Raw genomic sequence first — 25,272 nt, 5'->3', positions numbered from 1 at the left:
ATAAGCCGCGGAACATATCGAGGTGTGTACATCTTGTATTGCAGTTTTTACCTCTGTCTGAGAACTACCTCGTGATATCCATTGGGATTCGTTATGATACAAAAACCCCCAACCCCCAATTCCTGGGGAGAACCTACAATGGGCACTTAATCACGACTTTGCATTTCGTTTCCTTTGTCATTACCCAACTCGGACTGGTTTCTACTAGTTGCGAGTACTTGCGAGAGAAGAATGATGATTAGACGACTGTGCACAACTTGCAGTTCGCGCGGCAGCCTCGCTCAAATCTTACTACAGATGGCGCTCTTCTACTTGCATGCTTCCATTGCATTGGGTCCACTACAAATTGTACCACGAATGTAATACTAGTACACGTGAAATTTTGACAATGAAATTTTTATGATTTGTACCGTTCGTATGTTCAGGCGCGGTGGAGCACCCCAATTATCTCGCAGAAATCCATCGGCAGCCGAGCCTCATTTGCATAAAGTAAACAACATGTACTCGCGTAGTTGAGAAAAAGTAAACAACTTCTCAAGCTAATAACAATTTAAGGAAACCTATTTTCGGATTAAAATTGAGTTAGTTTGAATTTGAAAACATGTCCGAATATGCACATATAACATATTAATGGATTTGACAATGATAAAATGTGAAATTTTAGCGAAAACCTGGTGAGCAAAATTACCAAAAATATGCCTCGAAAATCATCCTAGAATTCACGAAGTGTGATTGCGGAACCAAAGCGCCATTCGAACAAAGTACACTGAAATTTATTTATCTGCTTGCATTTTAAATTTCACACCGTAATATTCCCGGCCATGGTTGTGTCGGAAAAAAACAGAAGGTGATGTCAAAAATGACACGAACACAAAGCGTACAGGTCGGTCCCATGTATATATAATCGCGTCACTGTCTGAGCGTTGCATGTCACAGCACACACAACGCATTGCTGCATGCAGCGTGCGCGGCAGCAGCTCAGCAGTCACCGCCGTGCGACACTCAGCAAAATTGACTGCGTCACATGCAAACCAACAATACAATGAGCACGAAATCCTGAATCTCACGTACCACGCATGCCCAATATTACGGGAAAAGAAATGACGTCATTTTCAATTGTTTCGCTGACTACAATTTTCTATTCCAAACCCTGTAGAAACAAGTTGATTTCTCAAAAAGTACAGGTGGAACCAAGCGAAAACTGTCACCATATATGGATTGAGGCCTGATGAACTTATGTTGCCAATTTCGGACACATTGGAGCCCGGCCATAGTCCAGTCGGAAAAAAAAAACCAGAGAGCTTGTTTTGCGAGAGGTGATTTTCAAAACGCTTTAATATCTCAAGTTCTAGTGCAGCAAATTTCATAATATTTTCATCAAAAGGAAGGTTTTTAAAAACTTAGATAGTGTGGGAAGTTTGAGTTTACTAGCGGCACGCATAGCGGCACAAGGAGAAGGTAAAGATTTGACTTTTTCATGCACACAGTTTCGGGCAGCCGTGGATGCCCGTTGGAAACTCAAATAGAACGGGGCGATAATGAGATGCAAATTGGGGTGCTCCACCGCGCCTGTGTTTATTCGAGGGACAGCAAATGTGCTCTTACTGGCCGTATACCCTACTAGCCTGCTGGTCTTGTATTTAATTTTGATCCATGCAGTAACAGTATCAACCTTACTAACATGTATTAGAATGTGCATTGCACAAGGAAATAGTGTTTTTGTGATAATAATAATTTAAAAAAATCACACACAATAATCTATGGGGGGGGGGGGGAATGCACTCAGCTGATGGTTAAGTCTGAACATTGGCATCATACTGGTCAGGTCATACAATGCTTGAATTCAGATAGATTAATAGAACACTTAATTATTATTTTCTTATTGATTTGACACATTTGTGATTAAACTAGTTAGAAAAAGTAACAAAAAAAAGGAATATTTTTTCATCACTATATATCTAACTTCAAGAATATTTCTTGTTCAGTGACAAGTGCATTATCACTGGAAATATTTTGTTTGCAGTTGCATCATCCATTCAAAAGTTATTGGAGTTGAAAAGGAAAAGTATGGGGTTGAAGTGAAAAGTGGCCTTCAAGATATACCTGCTCAAGCTATTCTGCAAAAGGTGTCCTAGAAAAGCTTCTTTTATGAAAAAAGTCCCATATCTGATACTTATGATCCCAAACTTTACAATAATGTGGAAGAATTGTAATGCTCTTTCAGAAAATATGAAAAAGTCAAGATTGACTTGGTTGACCAGTTTCACTTATCTTTAATCCTTATAAAAAATCAGGGCGTGCAACTTTTTGTAGGTTTTACGGATGCGTGGTCACATATGGAAAACCATAAGCTAAAGAAGTTAGGAGGAGGAGGAGAATGAAGAAGAAGAAGAAGAAGAAGAAGAAGAAGAAGAAGAAGGACGACGACAATGACCAAACAACAGACAGGATCACGGAATAGTTGGAAGGGAAACAGATCTATAAGAACAAGCACAGAAAAAGATGATCGTTTCCTTCAGAGTTAAAACTTTGCTCTCCTAAATTAATAAAGACAGCAGAAAGTACAGAAGAATTATTTTGATGTTATTATCATAATTGTAATTGTCATGATGATGATTATGATGACCATTATTTTTAGGCCTATATTTTCATTATTACAATGATCACCATAATCTTCATTATCATCACGTCATCATCATCACTTGAAGAGTTTGTTCGCAAAAACCGATAAGTCCATATTTGCCAAATGGAGATATTTGCGATTAAAGGTCAAGAAAAATAAAAAGAATGATAAGAAAATTTGTGCTTCTTTTGACTATAACTTCAAAAATGGAGCTTTATATGTAGTGACCAATATATCATTTAAAAGGTATCATTTTGTATTTTATGACAGAGACCGTACTTCAAAATCTTCAAAAATGGACTTATCGGTTTTTGCGAACAAACTCTTCACTTACATCATTATCATTATGTTGTTTTTATATAGATGTTTGTTATTATCCTGTGTATATTGATAAAAGAATGGACTCTGGAGGGATAGTGCTTTGGAACAGATAAGACCATCCAGAATTAAAAAAAAAAAATCAAAACTAATGTGAAAAACAAAAATACAAATAATGAAACGAATGAATGAATGAGTCAATAAATGAACATTTGAAATGAATAAAAAATAAGTAAATACCAACTCTCCTGACCGACGGAATAGATAATTCTCATTGATGGACAAGACCCAGTACAAGTACAATTTATTATTGGGAAGCTAAAACTTCACAAAATCTCTACCCAACGTAGGCCTATTAGCCGAAGACATGGTTTGGACAGTAATCACTAATGGTGATCATCAAAACATTGTATCAGATTCTGATCAACATTCGAACATCTCTAGCCTATGTTGTCAATTGTCCATGTCACCACGAGAGCAACACAATACGGAGAAAAATCTCTTCAAAGAATAACAAGAGTTAGGATCTCAAAAATAACATTAGGAGACAGACTGACAATGCCAACGCAAGTCAGATGTTTTTCCGACAATCGGAGCGCCCAGTGACAATTTCTGTATGCCGCCATCAACGGCAATTGTGCGCACATGCACGGACAGCAGAAAAGATGGCGACAAACGTTGACAAGGCCGAGGCGCAGATGAACCTCACAGCGCTGCAGCAGTTCGATCCATACATAAGCGACATTTTGCTGAAAGCAAGTCAAGTTGCTCTCTACCTGTTTGATCACTCTGCAAACAAATGGGTTAGTATGACAATGATTAGACAATGTTTACGCTATCTTACCGAAACGGCGGGACGTCTTTGTATAACAGTCCCATATACTATATCTCATGTAAGTGGGTGTGAGATCAGAGAATAGTGGCCAGTGACACTGATTGTAGCTGCTACTGATTGCATTGTCACACGGAAGATGCGCTTTCGAAGCATCCAGAACCCTGAGTACGTAAGTGCATGCATGCAAGCGGACAGTATGGTACATAAAACATATAGTTGAGTACAGAGATACTGCAAGAGCTCCATAATGTGCCCCCTGCTAAAACTGACAGTGAGCTGAGCTGAGGGGGGTGAGACATGTCCCCAATTCCCACCACTTGCCAAATGTGTGTGTGTAAATTAGGCGCCCTAAATTAAATTAAAATACAATTGTATCTACATCCGTGTGTAACAAGTGTAGGGTAGTGTAGAGTGGTACTGGCAAGATTAGTGGGATACATCAGGATATCTTTCCCTGTAGATTTTGGCATTGTATAGGCCTACCACAGCATTTTTCTGCTTCATCATCATACTGGGCCGGGTATTGTGGGTTAAGCGAGTGAAGAGCAGCAAATGCAGTGCAGCTGCATAAGTGCATGTTTAGGACATCCACACTGCAAAAATAAATGGTTCCTCTTCTTCTTCTTCCTGATTAGTACAGTCCACTTTTGGTGTATTGTCGTACTGTTGACAGGCTAACTATACACAGCCCTGTCTCTGTACACAAGTGTAAGTCGCGACAGGGCTGTACGGTGTGGACACTAGTAATCTCAGGATTCTGGGACGCCGACTCCATTTTGAATTTACTGCACCATATTTGTTACGCAGACTACATATGGTGAAAACTTGATCTATTTAGCTACCGTCTTTGGCAATCAATATTGAGATAACTATTTCACAACCTACCAAAAATGACACTTTCTTTAAAGGTACTAGCCCACATTTGCAAACCCACGAAAATCAAAACTGCATAAAACAGGTCCAATATGACTTCAAGTACAAGTTATAACAGTAACATACCTCACCTGTCGCTCTTTGTCTATGCCATTCGATAAAAGAGAGAAAATCATCGTTTTAAAATCAATTTTCAAACGGGGTCAACCGACCCAAAATCGAATTACGAGCGCGGGCTATAGCTACGTACATTGTACATGTAACACATACATGGACCGGAGCTAGCGAGCGTTATACGCATGCATACGGATTACGGTGCATTTTCATTTATTTTTATGAAAGTAATGGACTAATTGGAACAAAATTTTGCACAGGTGTTACTGCAATCATACCCAAACTCCATGCTAACTATGAGACCAATTGCTGCAGGTTTACAAATGTGGGCTAATACCTTTAATCCTGTACATCGCAGAAATCGTAAAAAGGCAGACATGATTTGAAATGTCAGCGGCACTGCGAATGGTGGGCAAAGGGGGCGCTGTCGACCGTGCGGGCGGTACAAACTCTGCAGCGCGTGCACGAAAGAGATCGACAAGGGGTGTTGACCCCATCAGCGCACAGCCGCGCTTGCTACGAAGCACTTCCGGTCACACATGCGCAGTTTGCATCACTCAAAGCTGAGGAAGATTTATTTTGAGTAGCCCAGCAATGATCAGCATTCCGGTTAAAATTTGACTTTTTTGCTCAGTGTATGTTGCATGAGGACTCACTATGGATTGATATACCATGCTCATAGTCCAAGCCTTTCAATTCACGTGAGTGATTCGTAAAATTTGTGATAAGAATGTCGAAATTTTCAACAGTTTTGTTGTTGTGTGGCCGTGTTTGAGGGGTTTGTAGATATGTGTATGGGGTTTAGTAGATATTTGTATCACACACCGTGCTAGTGCACGGCGTCTGGTCGGGCTAGGTGTGGACGTGTTTATGTACAGTGTAGGTTAAAATGACTGCATTTTCTACAGTGCAGCTGAAAACATCCCATGAGTGTCTTTATCATGTATGATATCTCATAAACTTGATTGAGACAATACATTTGATATGGCAAGATACCAAAGATGTATTTTGTGTGTAAACCATGTAACAAATGTTTACTTTGCAGCCAGTCATTTGAAGTGCTTTAAAACTTTTAAAAGCACACCTCTTCTTGATATTGCTGTCCTTTGTTATGAATGATGCTTTTATTCTCTAGTGCACAGCATAGGAAAGCAATGCTGGATATGACCGAAGAATTTGTATTCTTGATAATTTGTATACTGGCTTGCCTCTATGATGGACTGTAGACACTTGTGTAGGCACAGCACGAAATGATTTAGAACTAAAATGTGATCTTCTGTGCATTCTATAACCACTGTAAAAAAATCCATGATGAATTCTTAAAGTTTTCAAATTATAATAAGGGTTGATTGGTACCGAATCTCATCTAGATAGTTGATGAATGTTTCTGTCTTATACATGAAGTCCGCAATTTATCATGGATCAAACGTAAACAGAAAAACTGACCAGAATGAATATCATTTATAAGTGGAAAATTGAGCAAAGAAAATGGGATTCCATCGGGATTCGAACCCGAGAGCTTCGGATGCTAGCCCGGTGCTCTACCAACTGAGCTATAGAAAGCCCTAGTTCAGTGTTCGTCACAGAAACCCTAAATTCTCAATGCTCGAATGGTCAGAAGCTACAGCAGTGTGTTTGTGTGTGACACTCACGTACACAATTGAACCTGGCATAAACCCGAAGGATAATTCAACTTGGGGATAAATGCGAGTGATCACCGAAGTGATGCAGCTTTTTGAGCATGTAACAAATGTAAACAGAAAAACGTAAACAGAAAAACGTAAGCATTTATCATGGATATTACTTGTAGGCCTGCTGACTGCCACAACAATGCCTTTCATGAAATATCAAAATTTTATCACATTGACTGTTTCTTGAGATTGAATGGAATTTGTTAGAAAGAATAGTTTTATGGATGTTGTTTTTTTTTGCTGCTATTCTCCATGAATAATATGTATGCTCTATTGATGTAGATATTATTATGAACACCAAGTGAGAAAGAAGGAATTAGCTTGGGATTTGAACCTGCGTCACCTGCTGCGTACAAGGCAGCAGCAGCAGCTCTAACACCAAGCTAAAGCTAATTCATGGCAGTGACAGGATGATGTTTGATTGTTTCTTATCTCTATTGGCTTTTGGACATGATTGCAATAAGTACCAGTAGTTAATATAAGAATGGTACACCAGCTGCAAACTTGTGTGCATCTCCTTAGTTACAATGACTAGGGGTGGCACATACTGTATCATGTCATGACACATTACATGGGTGTCAAAGTGGCTCCCCCCCCCCCCCATCCTATATCCTACATAAGATGTTCATTTGTGCTGGAAAGGGAACTTAAGTTTTTGTGCAGTAGTTATCTCCTGACATAACTTTAGCTACCCAGCAAACATTTTTTTTTTTTTAACTATTGAGATGGCATTCATGTCTACTTGTCTATTTGATATCGTTACCCATTTTTATGTTTTGTTTTTTGTTTTTTGTTTTTTTTTTTGATTAGCTGTTATGTACTGCTGATGTTCTGATTGCGGTAGTGATTGTGTTTGGTATCAGCAACAATAATAATGTATTCCACTGATGTTACAGGGCAAAGTTGACTCTATTTCTGATTGTTTGAGAGCAAGTGCCCTTCTTGTGTGGAAATTATCTTTTTAATATATTACTGATGATATTTGGTATTTTTGTAAATCTTTATTAATTCGTCAAGATACATATCTATAGTCATTTTTTTTTTTTAATTTGGCACAGATTAGTCAGTTATATGAGGTATGTTTGAAAATTTTGTCAGCTCTCTCGTTAGTTTCTTAAGGTCAGTAGGATTTATATCACATTAGTATTGAATTAGTAACTTTGCACCACAGGAACTAGTCCTGGGAGAATTTTTTTTTTTTTGCCCTTTTTGCATGTCCATGTAGCTATGCACATGTCCCTGATTAGATTTAGAATTAAATCAAATTAATATAAAGGATGTGGTACACTTAAGCAGGCCTGCAGTATTCTCAGTGATCAGTCACTTTGTGTTTTTTGCTCCATGTAGATTGCATGCAATAAATTTGAGCAAATTCTGAATACTGTAAAGCAAAATAGTTTGCGGCATCAAATTTTGGCGAATTGAAGCTGACTGCCCATTTTGTGGGATGGAATTTTTGAGAAATTGCCACTGGCATTCAGTGCACATAGTGTAAACAAGAGCTTTGTGGTTTTTTTTTTTTATTTCATGAATCTTGGCTCTTGCAAAATTCACAAATTTAATATGCATGCGAACATTTCTGGTTTTACAGTATGTTTGCCTGATTGACTTTTTAACAAATTGCTGGCATTATAGGAGGTGTCTCTTTCCTGTTCCTAGAGTAGCTTTTATATGATTTAGACATGAACAATCAGCTGTTCAGAGTACCTCATATGCGCTTATTCTGATTACAAAGTACGTGTGTCCCTCCACTCTTAAAACAGAAGAAATCATTTTGTAATAAATCTGTAGGACAATGAGATTTAAATTAACTCAGAACAGACATTCCGATTCAGCATATAATACCCTTTGAACTAATCCTGCAGACAACTCAATAAATACTGTATTTGATTGGAGTGAAGAAATGATTTATATTTCTGTTACTAGCATGCATTCTTTGTATTTAAGTCTGCACATGCTGAACCTACACAAAACAGTAGAAACACTCAATTGAGCAAGAGCAATATACTTGATCAAAACAGTGAACCCCTTTCCTGTGCATATTGCATGCTGCCCTCTATTGTTGATCATGTGTATAATGGTTTGATGCCAGTCTTTGCATCGTTTGGGTAATCAGTGTGGATCATATGATTTCGCTGAAGCATTGTCAATGCTTCCATCTCCTGTAGAGAAGGAGAGAGAAGGGGGGGGGGGGGATTATGTTTTAAGGTGATATGAAACAAATGACTATGTTTAATTGATATGCTACAGTGTAGGCTTGAGCTCTTAACAAATGGAAAATGTTTATCAGTAAAATTGCTGGTATGACAGAAATGGTCCCTATCGTATAATTTCTTAGGATGTATAGATTACACTACTTTTATGCATGGATCATATTCAAATTTTCAAACTGAAATGCCCCTAAGGAGGAAATCAATAAAATGAATACTGTCAACATGCTATTCTTTATCAAAAGATGTCTTCAAAATTCCATGTGTTGCTGGCCTTGTAGATCTGTGACATTATTTACAGAAAATGTAGAATGAGGTCTAGGGGTGACTAAATATTAAAAAAACAACAATAGAATATACATGTATTTGTTCATTTGTTTGTTTTATGTTTTGTTTTACCCAAGTGAGTGCTATGGAAATCATTCTTGGGAAAAAAGCTTTGAGACATATTAAGTACTTAAGATGACATGGTAAAGGAAAAGCATAGTTGTCTGATACACAGAAAGAGTTGTTGTTGTTTCTTCTGTGTTCTGTTGTTAGGTGAAGGTATTCATGTGTCTTGACGGCATAATGAGTGTGCTGAAGTGAACAGTGATTAGAGCAATTATGCGATGCAAAGTGGAGTGCTGCTGCCATGCGTGAATTTGATAGCCTAAATATTTAGCAGCTCTGGCTGGATATTGCGAGGCAGCGTATAATGCGTACACACACAGACACACACACGCACACGCAATTCGCTCAAAATGGTCTGACACACACACACCACTCAAACACACTCTTTTAGGAACACATGCAATAATGGTGAGCGGGGCCTGAGCGCGACTCAATTTTTCACAGCTTTAATCAGGAAATTGCTTGTGGTGCAACTTCTTTGTTTTCTCTGTTTTTTAGCCATGAGCTTGATTGATCACTGTTGCTGCCTGCCCTAGCCATTTATTGCCTGATTACCATCCAGTGGAGTGTGTCTTCTGAAAATTTAATTTGTCAGGTTATTTTCTTGTTTGGTTTTATTTTTATTATTATTATTATTTTTTTTTTTCTCCAGAAAACACTGGGAATAAATTGATGAGAACTTGAGGAGTGTAGACTACTCTTTAGTTGAGTGTTTTCCATAACGGCATGTATTCAATTAGATTAGTGACTAAACCCAGGAATTCTGTGCATGGATTGTAATACACGTGATGGCCAGAATGGTGCAGAATAGCGCAGCGCAAGCGCAAGGAATATATTCCAGAGCAAAGTGCTGTATACGCATTTGATGCACCTGTGATTACGAGACATTCAAACAATTTGTACAAAATTTTTCTTGAGAGTAGTCTTGATTTGTTTGTTTTTTATTATTATTCTGATTTTTGGTTGGCAAGAGCATGGACAATTCAATCCATTTCTTGAGATTGTAATCCTTAAAGATTGACCTCATTACATACACATCAGTTTCCTCTGAGCAGTACCTTAAAAATAAAACATTTTTCTCTGAAGGGCCCAAAATTCATCTTCTACCACTTAGAATTTGCTTACAATACATCGAAGGGGTTTACCAAGAATCTTACCTGGCTGATGTGATTTGCCAGGATGTTCAGTTGTTTTCAAGTGTCTTTAGATCAGATTGTGCAAAATAATTTAGATAAAGTATGCAACCTTTATTCCTGAAATGCCCTCCCCATTCAGTAGCGGGTAGGTAGAACGGTGCGTGATGATCAATTGTGCCCTCGCAGTAGTTATTTCCCAGCAAGCTGCACGCAATTCATTCTTGTTCGATGGAGTAATGATCAATAGCTACTGCTAATGTGTACTTTGTAATTACAATTTGTAAGTAAAGCATTAATGTAGCAACCATGATTGATGCTTTGAAATTGCAATGCTGTTGGTGTACCTCTTTGGCTATTAAATGCTTTGCAATTTCATCATTACCCAAATGAAATTGTGTTACCACAATGTTATTTTACTCATTTCGTGCATGCATACAAGTATGTTGCCATTGTAGATTAAAAAAAAAAAAAGTAGACAGTTTCTGTCTGCATATGGAAACTTTGTTTTACTGTTATGCCTTCCATACAATCACAGTGTTGGCTTTGAATATATGCCTTATGTATTTCTTCTGAGTGGGAACCTTTGTGCATACAATGAAAATGACATTCCAAGATGTTGGTCTTGGGAGAGTTTAAAAGACAATTGTGTAGTTACTCACAGTTGAACATTAATTTGCATACAGGTGATGTAATTGTCATTGGGCAGATCAATATCCTTTCATAAAATCATAATCACTTAAATTTTTTGTAAGCCCTCACTTTTCCGCCAAGCAGCAAAAACATGCTACCTCTCGAGTTTGCAAAAGTTTTTTTTTTTTTTTTTTTTAACATTGATGGGCAATTTTTACTTATCTGAGTTTATGCAAGAATGTCTATAGATATTGATACATATTTGAAAATGGTATTTTATGTTGATTGCAAGATCGTCTTAATAATTTTGTCACAAGCGTAATGTGTGACATTGATTTAGTGAATATGATTTTTTTTTTCTTTTTAATAAACTTATAAACTCATGTAAAATCCTTGTTGCAAGCACATTTATGACTTTCAAGTCACTGTGCCATCATGAAACTAGGCCAAGAATAATCATTTTCATGGCTAGGTCCCAATGGCTTATGTGTGCAATGCACTTTTCTTCTTTGTGTTTAAAACCAATTCAAGGAGTAACCTGTTAAACAGTTTTGAAAAAAGCAGGGTCAACTGTGATATATGATAAGATATATGGCACTTGATTGCCTGAGAAGAACAGGGCTTTACCTAGATAGGGAATACATACACAGTATCTAATTTTTGTACATGGAAGAAATTCAGTAAGCAGAGCATGCCTGTTGTGAAGAACGTAAAGCTTGGTGGCTGTTTTAAAAAACAATATTTTTCTCATTTTTAGTTTATTTCTTTGTGAATCAGAAATATGACTTTAAAGTGCATTGGTCTATACAATACTCCTCCTTTTTTGTTAGTGAAAAGAGAGTTGAGATTTTTATTTGGAGAAACTGATGAGTATTACCTTGTCCGATATTGAAATATTGAATATTTCGCAATAATGCTGCCACCCCCACCCCCAAATGCTCCCAGCAGAGATCTATAACAGCTACCACGACATACGCTACCAGTATCCATGGGGGAAATCAAGCCAAATTCATGGAATGAATTCACTCTTTCCGTCGGCTCAACCAAAACCATCTTGTATCATGTACACAATAATCCTCAGCCCTGTCTGTCACAGATCTATGGCTCAGACAGTTGCTACTGTAGACAACTCTATCTCCTTGATTACTTTTATTCAAATCCTGGCCCAGGAAAATGTCAACAATAGTATGCTCTATATCATGCCATTGCTCCCAAATAGCTCTTTGTTACATTTTTTGTAGTTGATCTTATTGTTGCTGCTGTTGTTGTTGTTGTTTTTTGTATTATTTGAAAAATGCTTGATGATTTTTTTTTTTTTTCTCTCTCTGTGGGGTCACTGTGCTACTGCGCTCGCGCTAGGTCTTTGTACTAAGCTCCTTATCGGGCAGTAGATTTTTGAGTCGGGAAGATTGGATCGATGAGCGGAGCATGATACTCATTCCCTAGCATTGTCCTCCACGGAGGGTTTCCTGGAATTTGGAATGAATTGGCCCTTAACGGCTTGCAAGGGATGATAGCATTAGATGATGGCATGTTTAGGAGTTCTCATCATTGAAAGCAATGCAAAATGAAACAAAGACAAAACAGACACACACACACACACACATACACACAAGAGTATTAGTGCTTCAGTATTTCTGGCATCATTAGTGATTTAACTTTCATTGCCTTATGGCATGTCTGCAGTCTCCAAATTGATTGGGTGAAGGTCAAGTTTGATATGATTAAGTAAGTGAATTATGCATGGGATATTTTATCAATTTACATACAAATGTGCTTATCTCTAGCTGTAATATGATGGATTTAGAGCCCATTTGTCTAAATCAAGACCGATAATGATTTTTATTTTAAGAATGTTGATCACCATGCCCTTTTGCCAATTATAGTAAGCAAAATGCCATTAGCATCATAATTTGTGAAGCTAAAACTGGAAAAAACTCTATTTTGATTTTCTTTCTTTGTTTTGTTATGTTTTTTTTTTAACTGTTTTAATGACATTTCCCAGTATAATTCCTGGTAATCTTTACTACTGTTTCTTTTTTGGTTTTCATATGATAACACACACAATAAAGGCAATTTAAGATTCTCCATTACTGGGGGTTTATGTTACTGTGTGTTTGAAATATTCTATGTTATTGGATCAGACTTTGAATTTGGCTTTACTGGGATAATGTAATTCCCAGAAGATAGAGTTTGGGCAGAGTGTGAGTTAGGCACCAACCGTATAGTCAAGGATATACATTGTAGCATAAAGATTTCTTTGGAAATGTCTGCCAGTGGGTTGTATACAAATAAAACACAGATGAGAGTGCGTTAGTGGAGATGCAGCACACTTTCGGGTATTTACAAATTGTGAAACATGCGTTGAGGTGAAGCCCAGTATTTTGCCCTACTTTTGGCTTTGAACGTGAATTCTAAATTTTGGAAAACTATCGTTACTATTTTCTCTGCACATTCTGAACTGGTATGAGCATATGCAATTCCTTAGCACAAATTCAAGAACTCGCAATTACGTTTTTGAGCCACACTGCAATTAAAATTAATCACCCAAAAATATTGATGTTTACAGTTTCTCTTTAACTTCTAAGAGACTGTGAAAGCCAAGAATGAAAGAGATATTTGAGTCTTCATATTTAATGAGTGGCAGAAAAGAATGAGATTAAGAGAAAAGAAAATGTTTCTGCACAGTGAGACACGTAAAAAGGTACATTTTCTAGTCGTTGGTAGTGATAGGGGGAATTTAAACTGGCTGCAACGAGTGAACCTGAGCAGTGGTAAGAGGAGTGTGCCGCATCTCAGGCAATACTGATAACAGCAAAACCGACAGTTGCTAGGGCAGCTCTCGAGCGTCTGTGTGTGTGTGTGACAGAGCGTGCGCAAATTTGGTTGTCCAGTGGAGCGTGTGTTTGAAAAATGGTGGTGGTCGGCTGGTGTGAAAGCTTTTTAGAATTTCTGATAGTGGGTGCGCTACTAATGAGGGTTAGAGAGCATGGCGTAATGCGGCGTGATCCGTGCATTCTTGAGTGGCGTTGTAGCGCCGTGGTCAAGTGGGCTGGCTTGCTAATGTCATATTTCTTTTAAATTAATTTCTTCCTCCTGGATTTGGTCTCCCCCTCTCTCTCTCTCTTGTTCTGTCTGTCTGTCTGTATGTCTGTTTGCCCTTTTTTCTCTTTCTCTTTCAGTGTCTGTCTGTCTGTCTGTCTTTGCATCTGTCTGTCTCCGTTGTTCTTACCCTCTTAGGATGGACATTTTTAACTTTGTCTCCCTCTTTTTTCCCTGTTTGTTTGTTTGTCTGTCTCTCTATCTCTACCTGTTTCTGTATGTCTGTCTTTCTCTTTCTCATGCCAAGTATGCCATGATGGAGAATTGGGTGGCTGTTTTTGGTTTAGATGCATTATTTTTGCGGTCATAATTACTGTACAATGTGGCTGCGTTTTGAAAGGATGCAGACATAAATACATTATAGAGAGCTGTGTGTTAAAGGTGTATAAAGTGTATTTGGAGGATGATATTTTGTATGCAAGACATGACTAGATGGCATCCTAGCTCTGAGTTGATGTATCTTAGTTCAACAGTCTCCCACCCAGTGGAAGCTTTCATATTCCACACATTTTAATTGGTAGCGCTACTTCCATGTGAAAAAAAAAAAGGGTTTATGAGTGGTGAGCTAATTTATTGCATGGAAGGTGCGGGGCTGTCATCTCCCCTTTCTACACTCTGCCATGTTAAAAAACTTCCTGATTGATGGCCAATGTCGACAAATCTTTACATTGTGTCAAGAGTGCACTTTGTGCCACATGATCGCCTTGCTCAAATGTTGCCCGCAAATGGTTGCTAAATTACATGCTGCAGGCGGGCATGTTTTTTTTTTTTTCTGTCCCCCCCCCCCCCCCCATTGCTCATTATCGCCGCTCAAGCATGGACAGACTTGTGTAGAGTCAACTGTGACAAACGGAACGAAGGAAACGCCCTGTCTCGTTGTCAGATGCAATATTTCTGTACCCCGGTCGGCAGGTTCAACATCAATTTTTTGTATGTAGATGGAAGAATTGTAAACATGATACCACTCTAAATAATGAGATCCATTAATTTGGAATGTTAGAAATAGAATTTGATTTGAATGGATTTTGAATTGAATTTTAAAAGCTGACATGCCTTTTTCCTGATATCATCTGTGCTTCAATTCATCTTTTCATGTTTTTCATCTATCTATCAATGTATCGTCATACCTATCTTCTCGTATCTATCACTGTATCATCATACGTATCTTGCACATACATCTTTTTGTTTTGTTTTGTTCCTTCTGCCCCATCTCTACATTGTAACTATGGATATCCATTGATTACATGTATCTACACATCCATCAACCTGTGCATCATTATATCTGTCATATTATCTATTCATCTATTTAGAGATCAAATTTATCATACATTTGCAATCTGCCTACGTAATTATTTTCATCTTCCTGTCTGTATTTCCATTTTTCTCTCTCTTTCCTATGATTAAAGGGATCGTATAGTTTTGGTTGAGACCAAATTTCAGGTTTCTAACATTTTTTGGTGAGATAATGAGAAACCTCATGAAATATGAAAGAGCATGTAATTCTATGAGGAATTCAATCTTTATTTGATGAAAATTGGTTTTGAAATGGCTGAGATATCCAAAAAAGAGCGATTCTAATAAAGTGTGGGACCCACACTTTATACGATCACTTTGTTTTACTTTGGTTTTGGATGTTTCAGTCATTGCAAACCCGATTTTCATCAAATAAACTTTGAATTCCTCTTAAAATGGTACACTCTGTACTATATCGTAAGTGTTTTCTTGGTATCTCACAAAAAGTTAAAAGCCCAATTCTCATCTCCACCAATACTGTCCCATCCCTTTAACCTCCATTTCACACAACTCCACAGCAGGTATAGTCAAATGCGTGGACGGGAATAGCCCCCTCAGCTGTAATGTTTAGCTTTCTTTCTGGTAACATCCTGGTGGATTCATTTTTGATCATCAGAGAGGTAGTCTTACAAACATGATGTCACAGTATCTATGTTGCATCAGAAGCTAAAGATATTCATATGAATTTCTTGTATTGGTGCCTGGGCAGTTATGAACTTTCTTAGGACCACAATCTCAAATTACCTGGTACCTGGCAAATTTTACATCATATTCTTGCCTCTGGATATGAAATTGAGGATGGTAATGACTGCCCTCCCCCCCCCCCCACTGCCCACTTAGCTGTCCAGTCACGTTGATTTATCTTCCGCATATCTTTGAGGGGCCAAAACTCTGCCGACTAACTCCATGAACAGATGTGTGGCTAGGGAGTTGCCTCCCAAAAATAATCGTTGCTTATCGTTAATATTTTAATTTTTGCAGCTGATAATTTATGGCCAGTTTAATTGAAAGTTTTGGATGCTCATGGGAGGGGGGGGGGGGAGCTCTGTGCTCCTGTTGAGAGAGCAAGGGGACGCATTAACCCATCTATCTATCTATCTAGGGGTGTTTGACCCACCAGATGAGTCAACACACAGGGTATGGATGCGTGACTGGAATTTATCAATTAACGTCCGTTGGGGTCAGTTTGCAATGAGTGATAGCCTACATAATCACCATTGGAAGAGCTAGGGGTGAGCCAACTGGTGCGGCAGTGTGTATTTGCAGCACACAAGGTGCCCTTGTGTGTAAAATTTGTGGGAAAGACAGTGTAAGACAGTGTAATTTCAATAATGGTGGTGAAACTGAAAGCAACTGGTACTTTAAAGGGAAATCGATCATGTATTCAGGTTGACTTAAATAATTAAGTTCACATGACCAGTAGAAAAGTTCAAATCAATATTGGAAACAGTTATTGTACATACAGTGACATATCACAAAAGCAATTAAGAAAATGCTCTGGTATCATTATTATGACTTTCGTCTGTATTTTGCTCAATAAGATCTCGTTTTCAGTTTTGGCGTTTAGCACCTGTGATGGGTAATACGAATGTTTACCCCTTTTCAGTCTGCCCAGTGTAGCAGCAGGGCAGGAAGAATGTGTAATTTGATAGGGCATGCCGTAATTTCATTTTGTCCGGGCAATGCCGCGAAGAAATGGGGGCAGACCCCTGATGTTAGAACATCACAAGGTGTGTCGGCGGTGTTTCGTTGATTAAATCAAGTTTGCTACAGAGTCTCAATGTGTTTCCTATACCGAGTGACACCACAAGCGTTTCCCAGCCATCAACAATACGATCAGCCATTCTTTCCATTATAACCATAATACTAAGTTACATATTCTTTTTCTTTATATCTTTGAATGACAATATTTCAAGTTGTACCTTTCCTTGAAACGTTAAGCTAAATGGCAGGTTGCCAGTATTGATTTTTCAAAACATATTAACATCCTTTTCAGTCGCCTAGTTTCGGAAGTTACACAGGTGTTGCATTTATTTGTGTTATCGGATCCAAACAGGAAGCTGTATTGAATATGCCATCTAATCTTGGTGAAACAAACCCTGTGTCCAAATATCATACTGCACGAAATGAGTCAATTGGTAAATACTACGTCAGTGTATAAATTCTTGATTTATTATTTCTATTACAAGTCATCTCTAATAACCATCAATAATGCTGCTATTTTCTTCCTGAGATCCGACAGCATTCCTTATTTCAATAGTTTGAGAACACATGATGCTTGCGTTACACCAGATTTACTGTTTGCTCTAAAACCCCCAATATCGTGCTTCTGTACACGTGTACAGTCTTTCTTACACGTGTACCGCGGCGCTACTAGTATCCGTTCGCAGCGCCGACGTCATCCAGTGATGACAGTAGCCGTGTGTACACAGTTGACATTGTCTTGATCCTGTCTGGCGGGCAGGGACAGCGGAGGTGCAGGGGGTACAATGTTTGGCCAAGGGAGTAAAATGTGCATCACTCGGATGCATCACAGACAGACAGACAGACAGACGGGACAAGACTTGTCAGATTGGGAAGCAAAGAAAAGGTAGAAAGAACAAGGATAAAAGGTGGGCGTGACAGAGATAATTGACTGCCAGTGTGCGCCTGATTTATTGACACATGAATGATGGGGACGGGACGGCATGATGTGAGAGGAAAATTAGGCGGTTCTGTTTGATGGTTTGGATACCTCTCGGGTTTATTGACATTCATCGCCCCGATCAATACACTGCCGTCTGGGAGGGGAGCGCACATATTATGCACATAGCCGTGGCAATGCGTCCATGTTAAGGTGTGCATCACTCACAACCGCTCTTCTACAGGCAAATGCATATTCGTCAGATTTATTATTAGTTTTATTTTTTGCTCTCTGAATAATGATGCAAGAGTTGGACAGAGTGCTGACACAAGGCAGACAAGGCTTTGTGAAATGGATCGTGTGATAAGATTACACTCTATGTACCTCTGTGACACTGCTGTTGATCTATGAGACAGACAGACAGGCAGACAGAGAAGCACAAACACACACACATGCACACACAAAAGGAAATTCAGGCATGAATCTGACACTGAGAATTTTGTGAAATGATGTCAGTGTTGGGGTTTGGCGAGCAAGTGTATGTACAAATCTTGCTGGAATTGACTTAATATCACATTGGTAGTGATGATGTCAGCTAACTGAGATGAAATACTGCATTAGAGATAGTCAATAAAAAACAAAACAAAAGAATTAACAGGCCCCATCATGATTTGATTTGAAGCTGTGAATATCAATTCAATATCAGAATCCAGGCAGGGTGTACATGAAAAACGACAAGATAAAAGACTGACGAACAGTGTTACATGAAGAAAACATCAGAAGTTGTGAAATTATCTGTAGATGATATTAAAATAGGAGGTTGCTAGATATCAAATGCACTGTACAGACATTATTAAGATAACTGTCATGATTATGATAGCAAAATGAAGACAAAGAGTGCTATATGTACAACAACAAAAAAATCAGTCTGTCAAGTATTCTTGGCCACAAAGATCTCCCCTCTCCTTGGAGGTGATCGTCGAGAGGTATCTCGTAGGCATCCAGAAATGGAATTCTTTAAGGAGATCATGCTACGTTTCAACATTCAGTCTTCAATACACAGGCATCCCCTATAGTGATCAGATTCGTTCGTCACACCACCGTGAGTTGTGGTCTGGGGTTTGGGCTGTCGTGTATTCCTTTTTTGTCAGTTCTTTGTGGTCGTGTTCCTTGAGATCTAGACATCCGTGAGGAGTATGTCCGCTCCTCAGACTCAATTTGTCTTTTTTTTTTTCTTTTGGTCTCTTTTCTCTTGGAGATGAAGAGAGAGATTGAGGGGGAAGATCTGGGGAGGTTGCTAAGATACGAAATAAATTTCCATCACATCAAGGAGTTTTGAGATCTACGGAGCATTCATGTATGATGCTGAGTGTCCAAATTGTGCATGCTCTCTGCGTGGGTATTATGTGAGTGAGTGAGTGTACTTATTTGTGTATTTGTGTGTGTGTGTGTGAGTGTGTGTGCATTTTGCTACCATCCCTATAACAATATAAAAAATACTTAAAAGTGGGTAGGAGATTTTTTTCTTAGTATCCCAAAAACTTATGACTGAAACTGTGTCAACATTGCTGATTAAAAGAAAAAGAGAAGGTAATGGAAAACTGATAGCCAACTCAGTACAAATTATGTCCATCAGAAACGAGCCCTCAGTATACCATGGATAGTGCATGAGCAATAAAACACTGATGAGCTCGAGAGCACAGTTTTGGCTCATCGACATGCTCGTCATATGTTGCAACTGGATCTTTGTCATAGAATATGTCTGTGAGTTCAGATCACCATACAAGATAGAAAACTCATATTGGTGACGACTGTTATGAAGTGGTGTTTGATCTGAAGGGGAAAAAAGTCATAACCTAGCTACACTTTTGCTACACTATAGTTGTTAAATTGTGTCTTGTTGGTTCTACTGAAAATGCTGAATAAAAAGCTTGTCATCTTCCTTTTTGTTGTTGTCATTGATATGTCTGCATGATTGGTCAGCCCTTTTTTAACCCGTTGAGGACAAGTCCCGAGTGTACTCGGGCAAGTGTCAATAGGAAATGCATGTTAAAGCAGAATTAGTCCGTCCTCAACGGGTTAAGACTTGGTCTTTTCTCAAAACAATAATTTGCTTTCGTATGTATGAACCACTTGGTACATGTGGAAAACATGCAGTGCTTGTCCTAACTTTAATTTTGTGCTGGATGTGACAAGCAAGTATCACAAATTGACAATGGAGTTTATGAGAGAAACTCGCAGACATGAGAGCGTGAAGAGCCCCATTCACTTTCTTCTCTGTGGAAACCAAACCACTTTCCAAGAACTTTCGTTGGAAGATGGCACTGTATAGAGTCAGAAAGGCAATTAAAGTGAAATGTCAAGTCCCAAAATAACAATTAGCTGTAAATATCTATCTGAAAAAAAACAACAACACTATTATTCATCTGTGTATAAAATTCACATATATCAGCACTTCAGCTGTAATTAGCAAATAGTTTGAATAGTAATTATCAAAGTAATAAAGGAAAGCATGACTACCGGTACATCTAGAGGTCGTGTACAACCGAGATAATATTCCTGAAAAGATGAAGACAGAACAGAATGACATATAGATGAATGGGACATACATATCATCAATAAAAAATTTGAATTCAGTGAAAGTCTTTTATGTGGGTCTCTCTTTTCCAATAATGCCATTATTTTGAACGATCAGTTCTGTAAGTATATATATGTGCATTTATTGTTGTAGTACATTGGATGTTTTGTTTTCTTTGAATCTGTATCGATAACAAACGTATTATTGGAAATAAAATTTCATTTGAATTGAATTAAAAAAAAAATTAGTAGTTTGAAATATTCCATGATAACACTGTGTTATAATGCACAGACAAAATAGTGGAAGACAACAGGAAATATAATAATGATTTTTCTGTTCCTAATTCTGTTATTGCAGAAAAGACTCACTATAGTGACAGGTGTACTTCAGCAGCAAATGAATGATGATCACTAGAGTCAAGGACTTTTCCTTTGAGTCATAAAGTCTAGATAACACCTTGATGTCTGCAATGTGATTAGGGTATTAGGTGGAAGATACAATCACCCCTGTGGAAAGACCTAGGGGGATTAAAGAAAAATGATGAGGAACTACAAGTTTTTAGTTCTTGTAAAGATTGGAGGATAAGAAAAGGAAATTAGGTTTTAGGCAAGTTGATCATCTTTTTTTTTTTTTTTTTACAGATGCATCAAATTTGTATGATTGTGCCTGTGTGTTCCAATTCCTTTTTTTTTTTTTTCCTGGGCGAGGGGATGAAAGGTTGGGAGTTGAACGATGGTTGATCGTGTGAATGACATCTCCCCTAAATCGTGAAATCGTGATGACTTGTGATGATTGCTCCGGGAGGAGGGAGGTCGCAGAGGAAATCAACCCCAGTGGGAGTATCTCCTCCCCCCCCCCCCCCACCCCACTTCTCATCACCCCCTGCCCCGGATTATTTGCTGAAATATTTATGTCTGCTTGTCTTTCCACTCTGCCTGACAGCAGTGTAGATTGGAGGGAATGCGAAGCCATTCTGACAAAATTGGAGCACCATTACGCATTTTCCGTCCCTCCCCGTTGCCCTGAAAATCGACAATCATGACAGCGACACACTTTCAGCAGATACAGCGGAGGTCACAGTAGAAACAAAAAAACAAACAAACAACAAAATCTGATGTGGAAAGGATCGTTGTTGGAGAAGAATAATGATCCTTCATGATTCTTTTTTTTTTGGGGGGGGGAGGGGTGGGGAGATGTCACCTTATGCTTCAGAATTGATCCTTCTTTTTCAAAAGCTTGCAAGGAATGAGTTACAAATTGTACTACTTCACATGGGCATTTGATTTAAAGTGTACCAATACCCTAAGTATTATGTTTGCTATGTTTGTTGAGTGTACTTAAGACATGCCCTCTGCAAAATATTAGAGTTTTTTTGTCACTGCCATTTTTATTTATTAGGATTTAAATGTAAATTTTAAAGAGCATGCAAAAACTAAAACAACTTGAAATAGACTGGTAGATCACCTAATTCTTTCAATCAAACTACCCTCCTATTGATATTTTTCCCCCCAAATACGTCTTGAACGATAGTAATATGCATTGCGCGCATGTACTTCGATTGATACCTCGCCAACCGATTGACATGGAATCTCAATATTATATGTGAAAACGTATGCGTATAGCTATAACGCACACACGTAAGTACCAGCATTTATGAAGCAGAACTTAAATGCGTGGAGCACAAGTGGCAAAGTGCACTAGAGGTATAATCTTATTCAGGGGCTTTCACAAGTAAATTAAACCTGTTTTTTTTTTTTGTGTGTGTGTATTGTAGCTGTACACAAATTTGATTTCCAGGGTATTGGTACATCTTTATAAGCAATCAGCATTAGAGTGAATTTTCATGACAAAAATCAACGTTGGACAATTTGAGTTTATTTTCTTATTCATGCAGACATATTTGATAGCAGTGACTTTCTCTTGTGCTAGCAACATGGTTTATGAGAGACCTTTGAGGAAAGTTGCAAGAATGATGAAAATACCATTACCAGTACATGTCTTTAAAGATTTTCATATATTTCTGTAGATGTTGCATGAAAAAGGAAGGATATAAAAAAAAAAATCCAAGAAACTTTGATGCTTGTTTTTGTTACAACGGTAATGCCAATGACAGATGACTGGATTTGATTTTTAATGCAATGCATTCCTTCTCTTCACTCTTTGTCTTTTCTCCAGGCGAAGACGGACATTCAAGGCACGATGTTTGTCTACAAAAGGTCAGTTCTACCAGATCCTGTATTGTTTGTTTGAATTTTTTGTTTCTGTCTAAAGGAAGGAGAGCTAAGATCTGAACAATTCAAAGTACACAATATTCCCGTCAGGTTCTACAGTGATGGAGACTCCTTGATTGCCATAGCTGGCTGGGGTAGAATTTGGCAAAAGTTACCACGACAACGTCTGAGCAACATTTTGCAGGGACCGTTTTAACAGGCAGGGCAGAAAAAGATTGCTCGGATGTTCTTGCGGTAACTCTGGTTTGAAAGTCTCTGTGAAAACAGGGCTTAACAGTGTTCAATTTCTCTTAGAAATCATATATGATGTGAAAACGTTTTTCTAATGTTTTTATTTATGACATTCTAAGGTTGTGTTGTTTTTTTTAGGGGGGAGTTTCTCTTATTCTAGAGGGATCAAATCTTTCATACTATAAATAAAAAAGAAATACGTATAGATTTGATGCTAGACTACAATAGCTCATTAAACATTATGCTAGGGTACAGATTGAGCCTCTAGATTCTTCCGTAGAGTTTGCTCTAGATATTTATGACATAGGTGGGTAAAAACACAAGTAAATGGGAATAACACAGGAAAAAATGCCAAGTTTGAGATGGTGAGAGTTTCAGACTTACAACAGTAAGTGATTATGAAGCTATCCTAACAACATTGGTATGTGTTAATTATTCTTTATAATTCATTAGGCGTTTACTAGTGTGTAATTGTCTCTACTACTGTTCAGCTATATGGAGTCGTACACCATACATACATGTGTTTTCATTTTGAAACAAATTGTCAGTGTGTGGTGGTGTGATGCCAGTGTGAACGCAGCTCCTGAAGGAGTAGCGATTGTTGCCCTTGTCCATTCCTAATCGAATGGGGTTTTGGGTGCCTTGCTCTCACCTGACAATCACGGTAATTGAGGGCCAGGTGTGGGGCACAATGCGTCTAGTGTCCAATCAGAGAAGTATTAGGGGGTGTGACATCCAAAAAAAAAGGAAAAAAAGATGATGGAATGCCATAAGATGAAGGAATGATGTTGAGATGGGAACAGGATGGGGGAGAATTTCAAATGTTTTTTTTTTTTTTTTTTGTCTTTGAGGATTTCTTGGAAATGTGATTAAACTGCTTTAGGATGTGGCAGCAGATGAAAGTCTTTAACTCCTCCCCCCCCCCATTGAAATTCTCAAGTTCTCACAGATGGTGCTACCTCCAGCTGATGACAATGCACTTGACATGGCTTTCCTACTTCTTTTCCTTTTTCTTCTTCTTCTTCTTCTTCTTTGAGAGAGAGAGCAAGAGAAGCATCATGGTCTGTGCAGGATGTTTAAGAAGGACTGCAAATGAAACATGTGATTTTGCACATCAGAAGTTGATGGAACACTGTCAGAAATGGCTATTATTACTTTGTGGCATGATATAGCAAAATCAGTGGGGGGGGGGGGGGAGTGAGGGAGGATAGAGGGGGAGGGGAGGGAGGGGGATGGGAGGTTTATCATCATTTGTCATAATAGCATAATTTATGACCCCAATGCACAAATTTGTCGCAGAATAAGGTGATTCTCGCAATACATTGATATAAAAGGTGGACTTTGTAACCATCCAGTTGGTGTACAAATTGTCATCTACACAGTTAATTACAGATGTTTCAAGTACATATATGTATGTGTGTGTGTGTGTGTGTGTGTGTGTGTGTGTGTGTGTGTGTGTGTGCTAACCGGAATGGCTGTGAGATATACAATTTGAGGAGCATAACTTATGCCGGCATCTTTTTGCATTTCTTTTTTTTCACATTGCACCATAAAGTGAAAGTGAAAATAAAGTGATATTCTGCTTGTAATAGGGGAATATCAAAGTGAAGGTACAATGCATGTTGTGAGAAAAGAATAGTTAGTGGGCCATGTAAAGAACAAAGAGAAAGGTAAAGACCCCCAAAACAAGTGAAAAACAATTACCATCCTCTGACTATCAAATACATAGTTGAGTAGTCAAGTACACTCCTACCAAGAACTCATGCTGTCAGTGGACAATTTGATTACATGGGGGGGGGGGGGGAGACTGGCCTCAGATTGTTGTTTTTTTACTTTGTTGTTATTGTTGTCGTATAGAGGAGACAAGCACTGCGATCGAGTGGAAATTCTGCGACTCCATTGCAACAAATCCCCCAGAGGCAATGCGTGCGTTCTTTGGCAGTGCGTGTTTACGATGGATTTATTGATTTTTCCCCATCGGTTTAATGTAGAAGAGAAAGAAGACGGTGTCTTCGGCTATTTATGGATTCTACATGTGGTGCAGAATTGGTGATGCCTAGATAGTCTGTGCGTGTGTGTGTGTGTTATGGTTTGTAATGCATCAGCCTTTTCACAGGCTAAAAGTGAGGGAAATTTCTAATGACAGTTTAATACCACATGCTACCTATCATATCATGATAGTTGTTGGTATTCATAAAGATTGCAATCTGCAATTTTGTGTACTCTCTGGGGTTTTTATGCCAGTTCATTCTCTCTGTTCTTTAAAGTAGGGATGCTTGTCTGAGATAAAGGATAGAAGATACAAATTTTTATGTTTAACTTACTGTTCAGCAAACACTCTCACCAACGAGGCATGGTCTTGATAAAACAGATGAATTAATAAGATATAGG

At 38.3% G+C, this 25,272-nt stretch overlaps 1 protein-coding gene across 1 annotated transcript in view; it reads left to right on the top strand.

The window, feature by feature from the left end:
• The first annotated feature begins 3,605 nt into the window (after nt 1-3,605).
• LOC140243847 (mRNA-decapping enzyme 1A-like) overlaps nt 3,606-25,272 on the top strand; it is a 117,131-nt gene continuing 95,464 nt past the window's right edge. The window contains exons 1-2 of the mRNA XM_072323522.1: nt 3,606-3,744; nt 22,595-22,635. Coding sequence (XP_072179623.1) covers nt 3,607-3,744; nt 22,595-22,635 — 179 coding nt within the window. The 5' untranslated portion in view covers nt 3,606. The remainder of the gene's footprint in view (nt 3,745-22,594; nt 22,636-25,272) is intronic.

The sequence above is a fragment of the Diadema setosum genome, chromosome 2, assembly GCF_964275005.1.
Source record: "Diadema setosum chromosome 2, eeDiaSeto1, whole genome shotgun sequence".
Taxonomy (NCBI): domain Eukaryota; kingdom Metazoa; phylum Echinodermata; class Echinoidea; order Diadematoida; family Diadematidae; genus Diadema; species Diadema setosum.
Note: the sequence above shows the minus strand (reverse complement) of the source record. Positions and strands in the feature narration are given on the sequence as shown.